This window comes from Silene latifolia, chromosome Y (assembly GCF_048544455.1).
Source record: "Silene latifolia isolate original U9 population chromosome Y, ASM4854445v1, whole genome shotgun sequence".
Lineage (NCBI taxonomy): Eukaryota > Viridiplantae > Streptophyta > Magnoliopsida > Caryophyllales > Caryophyllaceae > Silene > Silene latifolia.
Window position 1 is genome coordinate 105825238 of NC_133538.1, and position 12092 is coordinate 105837329.

Sequence of the window (12092 nt, forward strand, 5' to 3'; positions counted from 1 at the left end):
AAGCAAAATATAACTCGATCTGTGTTTGCTTAGATGAAACCAAAAATATAAAGCATAGAGTGCAAGAATAGTACTTTTCTTAATGAATCAAGCTGCCTAATCAACTCTGTATTAAGCATTCACATATGAACCATTTAATCAACTTATTTGATTTGATAATCCCATTTAATCAACAGGTTTTCCCGCACTACCGTGCTCCAAATGTCACGAAAACGGCATTCATAACCGATATAAGTAATGATAAAAGAAAAGGGGGTTCTGAAACATCAAACCCTTGTGAAGGTCGCAAGCAAAATTATATGACGGCGAATATCTTAAGAAATCAAACAACATTTAGTTACGTGACTGTGAACATTTAAAGCAATCAATGCCAGCAAAATTACTCGGTTTTGGTATAATTCATGGAATTAAACAAACCAAACGATAAAGTACCTCATCGTCTTGTTGTGTAAATCCTCTTGTTGTTGTTTCATTACTTCCCTGCTCTTACCTGAAATGATGACATCAAACATAAACCCTAAATTAACTAATCATCACCATCAAACTCAGACAAAGAAACAAACTAATAAAAATTAGGAAACAAATCGGTGAAAAGGAGAACCTAATTTTAGATTGACAGTAAACTTGAATCGAATCAGAAAAAAGGGAGCAGTAATTGAGGTAAAAAAATGATGACAGTGATCGAGATAGTGAGGTAATAGCAGAAGAAAGGAGAAAGGAGAAGAAAAATAAGGGACATAATTGAGATTGTGAGATAGGGCAAAATGTGTGGCTGTAAATGAATAACAAAGGGAAAGGGTGAAACGATAGAAATACTCCAAAACAACGCAAGAAGTTGCGTTTAAAACTGTTCATTTGAACAGTAGACAGCCTTCGTGACTTTTATGTTAAGGTGAAAGGATTTAGTGTTTTTATTTAATTTTAAAAAAAAAAATTATTTGTTCTTCTTTCCTTTATTACACCTTTTTTACCAACCACTTTCTTATATATTTTACTTGGTTTACTTTTAAGGCATTCCGGATCCTTAGTTCTATTTTGGTTTTCAAAATCGTTTAATCTTTTATCTCGATTTAAATTTTAAGTTTTTATAAAAGAAATCCGGAATTCGATTTTAAAACCTGTAAGTTTACCTTGACTTTGTATTACATTTTCGCTCTCCCTTTTGTTTTTCATTTTTCCCTTTTCTATTCGCTTTTTGAGGGTTGCGTTCACCCATGGACGGTTCTAAAGGTGGGATTAAGGCTCTGTTGTTGTTGTTGTTGTTGTTGTTGTCGTCGTCGTCGTCGTCGTCGTCGTCGTCGTCGAAACAACCTCTTTCCTAAATAGGCGTACGGGCGCTCATTGGACGCCCTACATCTTAGATTAGTGGGATCCTACATCTTAGATTAGTGGGATTATATGTAGGGTGTTGTTGAACTTGTTGCTCTATTTTGGTGAGGGCAGGAGCAGTAGAAAACTAAATATGACTAGCTTAACTAGGATTTATCTGTCACTCGGACTCGCAGACACGCGTTGAATGGAACATGGTGTTGAGTATGTCACTTGGTTCTCAAATTAAGCAACAAACAGATGTATGGTAAAAACACAAGCATATTGACCCGTTAATATTTCCGTTAAAATGAAGCATTTTGTAAAATACTCCGTCCATATCTTCATGAGATACCCTTATCAAAATGGTATAATTCCTTAGGAAAAGTATTATAATACTCATAAGTGGGGCACAACTGCAGAATCGGGTCAACTTAAAATTAATAAAGTTACTTAATCTCCTGGCCCAAAAGTCAAAGTCACCTGCCATATCTAAACATCACCATCAAGCCAAATTTTCCGATGAATCCTAAAATCAAGTTAATTATGAAATTTCTATTATTTTTCCTTTAGTTCTTTCATTAAGCCCTTGTGTATGTCACATTAACCCTAGCGTTTCCTCTTTTATATGTTAGCCTTTGATAAAGTTTTCAAAAAAGAGATGGTAATAGTAGAAGAATTAACCAATGAAGATTATTGAAAAGTGAAAGAAGATTTCAAGCAATGAAGCATTCAAGAAAAGTGTCATTGTTTTGCAAACCAATCACTTGCAAGCACCAGAAAAAAATGAAAAAAAAAATCCCTTTGTGAGAATTCGCATACCTATCACACGCAATGACTTCTACATCATGGAACCGTTGGACTAACAATTATAAGGGGCATTAATAAGAAACCTTCTGCATTTCTACCATTGTTTATACTTGGATGCCTTGAAACTGGAACCAGTTTACCCGCTCACCCCTCACATGGACTTAGACAGCCCTCGCAGGCGCGAGTTTTGTGTTCTTTATTCAAAAACCATAAATATTGATTTTAGAAAGTCAGTGGTACCACTTATTATTGATTATGTATTCTGATAAGGTTATTTTCAGTCGTTTCGCCTTAATCAAAATACTAACAAAATAGCTAGCGGTAAGTCAGGGTCGAATCCACCGGGAGGCGAGGTAATTATTTTAGTTTGTTTATATTTAGATCGTCTTAAAGTAACCAATTTTATGGGGTTTTGATTGTGTGTATGCTAACAACTAATCGCAAGTAAATAAAGATTGTAAACAATAATATTAAAGAAGTCTAGGGTTTAGGTTCACTAGGTAGTTATTCGGGGGTGAGTCTTAACTTATTGATAAAGCTAATTATGTTGTTTAAGATTATATGATCGGTCGATTCAATATTCTTTTAGATCTAATTTAACATGCTATCGCTGTCATTAAATTATTTCTATTCAGTTATCCCAGCCTATATTGATTCTAACCCAGTCAGTGAAAATCTCAATTTGCTATACTAATCAATTAACCCTGGCCAGTAATTAACTAACTAGATAAAAGAACAATAAACTGAACAACAACGAATAAGCAATTTTAACTATCAATTCATTAATTAATTCCCTCTTCTAACAACCTAGATCCCCGTTCACCCTAGATAAAAGATTTAGCTACTCATATTAAAAGGGAAGAACAACAATAAAATTAATAAGAAACATGATGAACAATAATAAAAGATGAATAACAATTCAATAATAATAATAATTGATGAAAGATTAAAGAGTATCGTAATTAAAGGCAATAGATCCGAAGTGAATAATAAATAAAACAAACTAAGAGTATTCTAAGAGAGTTTTAGAGAAGTTCTACGAAACTACGAAAAATAAGACGTCCATAAATTAGGGTACGACTTTGGGTATTTATAATAAAACATAACCGACTCAAGAAAAATTGCGGAAATTATAGAATAAAGTGGTTCCTCGATCGAGCCCCAATGTACTCGATCGAGTCACCAATATCCTCGATCAAGCCTTGGCCTAGTTGATCGAGGAACCATCCCTTTTAAGCTCCTTTCTTCGTGTTGTCTTCTTAACTTCTGTTCCTTTATTCTTATGGATTCCCGTGCCATACTTCGTGTATTCTTTCATGCCTACTCCGCGATGCCCATTTCATTTCTTTGCTCTTCAAATGCATCATTCCTGCATTAAACATCAAAAAGCGGAAGTATCGACATTCTAACATAAAAGGCTTGTAATTAATATAATTTAGCACGAAAACCGTATCAAAAGCAATTAAGGGGTGACATAAATATGTATATAATTATGACTCATCAAACTCCCCAAACCATCTCATTGCTTGTCCTCAAGCAAAGCAACACACAATTACAAAAGGCAATCATACAAATGGCGAATAAACAACTCAGAGCTAATGTTTAATGCATACAAATCCCAAGCTATCCATATCTGTAACAAAGCAATGACCAAAGTGTACCAATAAAACAAATTCAAAGGTTCGGGAAATAGAAAACGTAGACAAATGCCAAATACCTTTCGATTCTGCAAGACAAATTAGTCGGATTCTCGCGGATTTCACTCATGCACTCATAAGTATGTAAGGGTGAGTTATATGTGAAGATAGAAGGAAGTAGAAACACTCACTCAACTTATGAAACATTCATGCAATCTTATGTGATAGCGATTTCCCCAACTAATATGCATTCACAATGTGTAGACAAAAGTACATGTATCAAGGACAATAAGGGTGGCTAATGGGTTAAAGGGATAGAAATGGTTTGTGCCAAAGTACGTTATGGATATGTGGAGCTAAGACGGTAGTCGCAGCGCTAAACCAAAACCAAATCTTAAAATAACAAATGAACCCAACTTAGAGAAATGATCTCAACTTTACAACATATGAGAGCAAATGAAATACCCTCCAAAAATGCATTAAGACTCTACAACCATCCTTTTGATCCTTGACAAACCCAAATGACGCAATCTCTTTTCTTTTCTTTTCTTCTTTCCATTCTCTTTTTTTCGATTTTTTTCTTTCTTTTTCTTTTTTTTTTCTTTCTTTTCTTTTTGCTTCATATTTTCTTCTTTTTTTTAACACAAGGATACAACACAATTGCTAAATAATTCTACTACACCCACAATTGACAATAATAGTCTCAATCCCATCCATAGTAATAAAATAGACGTGATAAGCAAGCAACTGCGACTGTCCCGATAAGGTAGGCAAATTCTGGATTGTAGCTAATAAATGTAGGATATAGAACGGCTACAAGGGTTCAAATGGGCTAAACAAAAGGTAATGTAAGGCTTATTTGAACGATGAGAACTGCCTGTCCACATGTACTTAGTCAAATGAAAGCAATAAAAGTATCAAGAAATCAATGTCACACTTATGCAGTTTGATATTACATATTCCACAAGGAGAAACCACACTCAAGCCTAATTGACAAATGAGACCAGTTTATTGATGTTCCTGGCCTAGGAAGCTCTATAGACCTCAGAATTTGAAGTAGTTTACCAACATAATATTGTCAAATCTAATTAGCATAAGGCATGTCAATACGGTTAAGACTTGAATTAAGAGCTTTGTTTTCATGGATAACGGGTCAAAACAATGTACATGGACAATTATATGAGATTCAAATGCAAAAATAATGCAATTTGACATCATTGTTATTTAATTCACCAAGACTCGACCTAAAACAAAGGAAAAACATGATTTTTTTGTATTTTTGAAATTTTTTAATTTTTATGGATTTTTGAAATAAATGCACACAACAATAAGTAAATCACAACATAATTAAAGACTCCTCCCTCAAACCTAAATGTCACAGTGTCCTTATTGTGACGCCTACATCATAGCAATCACACAAAATTCCAGCAACCTAATAGGGAAAAATAACCAACCGTGCAATTCCTATCATCGTCTGGCTACGTTTCTGACCCAACGAGCAAGGTTACTCGATCGAGCCAGCCAGCACTCGATCGAGTCACCATCTGGCGAACACAAATTCTGCGTTTAAAACAAATGCGCACGCAAATCACAATCAATACAACTTAAAGCTCAATCAATACAACTTAAAGCTCGTAACAGTAAATCAAAAAGTAGCGCATGTGCTACACACAAGCATAAGTAGCACCCATAAAAAGTCCAAGAGAAAATAAATGACAAATAAAGTTCTTGCTCATCAAACTCACAGTCTAATGCAAAATATGAGCAATGTTCATCATTCTTCAAGTAATCATCACTTGGTAGGAGATAGGGCACATCATCCGTCATGGGAGCTTCATCAAAAACTTTGACTAGCTCCTCTCTGAAAATCAGCTTCCAAAGCATCCAACTTGGCTTCTATGTCAACACTCTCATCACAGTTATAAATTGGCTCAGGATGAGGCTCATCTCCATATATCAATTTCTCTATCTCATCAACTTCCTTACTCCATGGATATGACGCAACAACAGGGGCGTCAGGTGGATTCCTGTCAAAACAAAAAGCAAAGGAATCATGAGTAAGTGGATCGATAGCATTAAGCATATAACATGGAGCTACTGAGTGGGGACGCTTTATAGTGTTATCAAGAACAAACTTAACAGTATCATCCCCCACTCTTAGTGTCAAACTACCATCCCTAACATCTATGAGTGTTCCTGCATTGTGGAGGAACGATCTTCCTAGAATAATAGGGACTTGAGAGTCCTTAGCCATATCCATAACAATAAAGTCAATTGGAATAAAATACTTCCCTACTCTAACTGGCACATCCTCTAAGACACCCATAGGTTTCTTTAAAGATCTATCGGCCATTTGCAAGGTCATATTAGTGACACGTAGTTGACCCATATTTAACTTTTTGCATATTGAATACGGCATGACACTAACACTAGCCCCTAAATCACAAAGGGCTTTATCAATAGCTACACTACCAATATGACTAGGAATAGAAAAACTCTCTGGATCCTTAAGCTTTGGTGGTGAGTTAGCTTGTAATGTGGCCGTGCACTCTTGAGTGAATGCTACCGTCTCAACTTTATCAAAAGACCGCTTCTTTGATAAGATCTCTTTCAAAAACTTAGCATATGCCGGCACTTGAGTTACCAATTCAGTAAATGGCACTGTCACTTGAAGATTCTTTACTACCTCCATGAACCTTCCAAACTGTTGTTCAAGTTCGGATTTCTGTAGTCTTTGAGGAAAAGGTAGTTGAATTTTGATTGGCTCGGCATCTTTTGCATTAGGAGTACGTTTGGAAGCATCATCGTTAGTTTAAGGGGTGACTCGATCGAGTCCAGTTGTCACTCGATCGAGGAACCTATTTTTTTCCAATGCCGTAGCTGAAACACACGAAAAATCACTGTCAGAGGGGGTGCCTCGATCAAGCCTATGGTGTACTCGATCGAGTACGGGTGATCCTCGATGGAGCCCATGCTTACTCGATCGAGGAACCATGCTTTGCTTCGTCTTTTCACTTTTTTTCAAATACCGTGTTTTAGTTTCGTCAATTTCTTTTTCATCGTCACATAGCTCCAAATTTCCCAATCCCTTAGGATGCATGTAGGGAACTTCATCATCATTAATGGGCATGTTCAGACCTTGATAAGAAGTACCGCTCCTCAAAGAAATAGAATTGACTTGCACATGCGCTTGTTTACCTGAGGAGGAAGACAGGACTGTTTTGAAGGATTGTGAGCCGCCATTTGAGCAACTTGAGTATCCAACATCTTGTGTGAGCCATAAGTTCGGAAATCTGAGCCGTTTGCTTTTGTTGCATTGACAAAGTTTATTGTAAGAGAGCTCTCAACTCGGCCATCTCATTATTAGGAGCTTGAGGAGGAGGTTGCATTTGTTGAAAACCTCCTTGATTTTGCCGAACAAAGCTTCCTTGTGGTTGGTTACCACGATTAGGAGGAATAATATAAGTATTTTGCGGCGGGGCTTCAGCATAACCATTCTGACTCCTTTCAGGGAAGAAGTTAGAATAAGGAGTACCTTGCTTAAAAGATTGGAAGGCATGAACTTGCTCAATGGCTCATACACTTCGCCGCATTGTGGCCATCTATCCTACATCTCTCGCAAGGCACCTTTTGTTGAACCATGTGAACCGTTTCCTGCTTACCCAAAGACTAAGACTGAATGAATAGTCTTCAATTCGGCTATTTGAGCAAGTATGGTACAACACTATCTGAACTGCTTCCTCTCTTGGGGTTACCATACTCAGCTTTGTGAGTAGCTATCTGATCAATCAACTTCCAAGCATTACCGTCATTAGTATTATAATCAAGCAAGACTTTATGATCGTCATATAACCCGTTGTAAAACTGGTTGCAAAGGAACCAAATTTCGAAACCATGGTGAGGGACGGACCGAACTAGCCGTTTGAAACGAGTCCAAACTTCATTAAAGTCTTCAGTGGGACTGGGACCTTGCTTGAAACTTGTAATCTGACTTCTAAGAGCATTAGTTTTCTGTGATGGAAAATTCCTCTTGTAGAATGCAAGAGCTAGAGAAGTCCAATTAGTAATTGCGTCGGTCTCCGTTCGAAGTCCCGTAACCACTGAGCTGCATCATCTCTCAAAGAGAGAGGAAATAAAGTCTGTTTCACTTGATCTTGAGTCACCCCAGCTCTTAAAGGAATAGAATAGCAATAAGTAAAAAACTTCTCCATATGCTTTGCGGGGTCCTCTCTAACTTTCCTCCAAACATATTTCTCTCTACTAAGCTTATATAGGAAGGTTTGATCTCAAAAGTCCCTTTATCAGTGGTAGGGAACTTGAAGCCTTTAGAAATAGAAGCAACCGTAGGTTCGGAGTGACTGGCTAATGTCGGCATTTTTGGTGTTGTAGGAGTAACGGGTAGAAATAAGTGTGTCCTCTTTAAAGGACGAATCTTCTGCGAAAGTAAACCACTCGTAGTCAAGTGTACTCAAGTCTTCCACCTGACTTAGTTCTCTTTGAAATTTTCGTCTGTAGCGAAAAGTCTTTTCTGGCTTGGGATCAAAAGGTATAATCTCTAACCTGTTAGACCTAGGCATACACGAAAACAAGAAAAGATAAAACTGTCTCAAGGAACTGATACTGATACTCCCCGAGACAAAAGACAAAAATAAACAAAAACAAACAAGAAAATTGTTGCCTCCCCGGCAACGGCGCCAAATTTGATAAGGTTATTTTCAGTCATTTGGCCTTAATCAAAATAAATCACGGCTTAGTACTAACAAAATTGCTAACGGTAAGTGAGTATGTTTATATTTAGATCATCTTAAAGTAACCAATTTTATGGGGGTTTTGATTGTTTGTATGCTAACAACTAATCGCAAGTAAATAAAGATGGTAAACAATAATATTAAAGAAGTCTAGGGTTTAGGTTCACTAGGTAGTTATTCGGGGGTGAGTCTTAACTTATTGATAGAGTTAATTATGTTGTTTAAGATTATATAATCGGCCGATTCAATATTCCTTTAGATCTAATTTAACATGCTATCGCTATCATTAAATTATCTCTATTCAGTTATCGCAGCCTATATTGATTCTAACCCAGTCGGTGAAAGTCTCAATTTGCTATACTAGTCAATTAACCCTGGCCAGTAATTAACTAACTAGATGAAAGAACAATAAACTGAACAACAACGAATAAGCAATTTTAACTATAAATTCATTAATTAATTCCCCCTTCTAACAACCTAGATCCCGGTTCACCCTAGATAAAAGATTTAGCTACTCATATTAAAAGGGAAGAACAACAATAAAATTAATAAGAAACATGATGAACAATAATAAAAGATGAATAACAATTCAATAATAATAATAATTGATGAAAGATTAAAGAGTATCGAAATTAAAGGCAATAGATCCGAAGTGAATAATAAATAAAACAAGCTAAGAGTATTCTAAGAGAGTTTTAGAGAAGTTCTACGAAACTACGAAAAATAAGACGTCCATAAATTAGGGTACGACTTTGGGTATTTATAATAAAACATAACCGACTTAAGAAAAATTGCGAAAATTATAGAATAAAGTGGTTCCTCGATCGAGCCCCAATGTACTCGATCGAGTCACCAATATCCTCGATCGAGCCTTGGCCTAGTTGATCGAGGAACCATCCCTTTTAAGCTCCTTTCTTCGTGTTGTCTTCTTAACTTCTGTTCCTTTATTCTTATGGATTCCCGTGCCATACTTCGTGTATTCTTTCATGCCTACTCCGCGATGCCCATTTCATTTCTTTGCTCCTCAAATGCATCATTCCTGCATTAAACATCAAAAAGCGGAAGTATCGACATTCTAACCTAAAAGGCTTGTAATTAATATAATTTAGCACGAAAACCGTATCAAAAGCAATTAAGGGGAGGCATAAATATGTATGTAATTATGACTCATCATATTCTTAAGTATCTGATGAAGAAATTAATTGATTCACAGGATTAATATTGAAGCTGTTTTTCTAAAATCGAATGTACTTAGCGAAGTTCAAAGGTCTATGCTAGATGGTGGTTTGCATGTTGAGGATTTACCTATGGATCTATCTTCTCGTGCTGGTTCTGCTTCTCCTCATTTAGGTCAACATTCTCCGTTGAGAATCAGGGAAGCATGTGCTGGAATTGGTGGTCCTTGTGGTCTCTGGCATTTCGTTTATCGCAGTATTTGTTTGGATCAGTATGTATCTTCTGAGTTCTCATCTCCAATCAATACGCCACCACAGCAGAAAAGGTCAGATCCATAACTTTGTGAGATAAAATGCGTTTTCTCCTCTGAATTTCTTGCATGACTAGTTTAACAAATATCACTGTGATGCAGATTGTATAGGGCATACCAGAAAATCTATTCTTCAATGCATGATAAGGGGTTTGGGCCTCATAGGACACAATTTAGAAGAGATGGAAATTATGGTGATTAATCTTTGGATCTGTTGATATCAGCATATCTTGATACACATCTTTGCTATTTTTTGTGCTTATAATTTGTCATTCATTGCAGTCTTACTTTGCTGGGTCACTCAAGATTTTGAACTATATGCGGCATTTGACCCGCTTGCCGACAAGGTATAGTTTCTATTTAGTACAGGGTTGCCTATGCATTTATAATTATGTTTCAAGTTTGTAAGCAGATTGACGAGTTAACTTGGTTATCTTTTGCTTGATGCTGGATTTGGATGGACCAACTGATTAATTCATACAAGTCTACTTGGTGGTTTATTGAAACCACTGTGTTCTGAAGTTCTGTTTATGCCTCATGCTGTCATGCATTTCTTCTAAGAGATTTTGCTGCCACTGCTGCCTATTAACCGGGTGGTTTATGGTTATGAAGTTTGACAGCATAAACACGGATCTCTGACAGATTAATTACAATTTTTTGTTAAAAGACTTAAATTGAGAGCAATGCCCATATCTTTTTGCTTGAGATTCAGCCTGTTCCTCGTATCTTTAAATGTTTTTCTTTTTTGCTTAAAATTCAGCCTGTTCCTTATATGGGTTAACACGTCGTTGCCTTCCCTGCTTTTGTATTATATTCCTCCAATTCTTTTCCTTATTATACTCATTTGACTAGAGGTCAAATATAAGTTACACTGTTACAGACTTATAGTTACCCGAACCATTATTTCACCTCGACTAAAAAGAATTTACATGTAAAGACACCCACGATACCCTTATTACCACCATTATTTTACTAAACTAGGGATACAGAGAGGAGCTTATTATTTTGTCATGGACCAAAAAGTAAATTGGGACAATACCTTACCACATGACCCTAATCAATCTCTTGCCATTGTGTCAATGGGAAGGAGGAAGTATGTTACGGAGTACATAACTAGGGATTGTGTGAATATTACTTACACGGGGTTAAGGTCATCTAGAAATAGTTTCTCTATGTTGCTAACACGGGGTTAAGGTTGCGTACATTTGAACCCCCTTATCTCGCCGAATACGGGAGCTTTTAAGGCACTAGAATTTTGCCGGTTAATTTGGTTTGGCAGAAAGGGAAATTGGCCGGTAATTATGGGATGGACAAAAAGGGAAATGGGGACAATTTACATTGGATGAAGGGAGAGAGAGTAAGAAAGAATAGAAAGCGTGGATTTTTCGATATTCTTGATTTACTAATCCTTGATAACATGGTTTTGCAGGCCTTGGCAATTAAGACTTGCAATCGTGTTTGCCAGTGGGTAAAAGATGTGGAGAACGAGATTTTCTTGTTGGGTGGGAGTCCTTTCTCTTGGTAAATTATTCCCATAACCAAAAAATTTGGCCTAAATCCTCCCCCATCTTTTGTTTTTTCTTCCTCTTTTTTTTTTTTTTTTTTTTTTCCTCGTCCTGCTTGAGTCTTGCCTATTGAAAGGCCAAGGATAATAAAGTAATACACTGTTGTTATTTCCCTCGTATCCCCCCTCTCCTCACGCATGTAGTTTCTAGTTCGATTTAGTTTCCAGTATGTAGATCGTTAATGTGCATTGAAGATGATATGCTGTAATTTGTTCTGCACAGTGGTGTAGCAATTGCTTTGTAGTTTCTTAAGAATCAATGATGTATTGTAGACATTTATTTGAAGTATGTTTTGTATTGATTGTTGAGATTCCTTCGAACTTGAGTGTTGAGATCAAGGTCATAATCTGGGTGATTTCATGTTCACCTCTCAAAATCCGTGTCCGAGTTGATTATTCAAAAATTAGAATAATTTGTGACCAAGGTTATTTTTGTTGGCGACTTGAATTGGTGGGAATCGTGGGATTGTAGTTTCTCTTGGTTGTGCTCTCACATTTGCAAATCATGCACGGGCACTTTCGAAATATGCTGCGCAATG

The 12092-nt window shown here is 36.6% G+C and overlaps 1 protein-coding gene across 3 annotated transcripts in view; it reads left to right on the top strand.

Annotated features, from left to right (window-relative positions):
• The window catches only part of LOC141633909 (vacuolar fusion protein MON1 homolog), an 83755-nt gene extending 71881 nt beyond the window's left edge, over nt 1-11874 (top strand). For all 3 annotated transcript variants that reach the window (XM_074446253.1, XM_074446254.1, XM_074446255.1), the window contains exons 2-5: nt 9717-10004; nt 10092-10183; nt 10272-10336; nt 11419-11874. In XM_074446253.1, coding sequence (XP_074302354.1) covers nt 9717-10004; nt 10092-10183; nt 10272-10336; nt 11419-11514 — 541 coding nt within the window. In that variant the 3' untranslated portion in view covers nt 11515-11874. The remainder of the gene's footprint in view (nt 1-9716; nt 10005-10091; nt 10184-10271; nt 10337-11418) is intronic.
• The last annotated feature ends 218 nt before the right edge of the window (nt 11875-12092 follow it).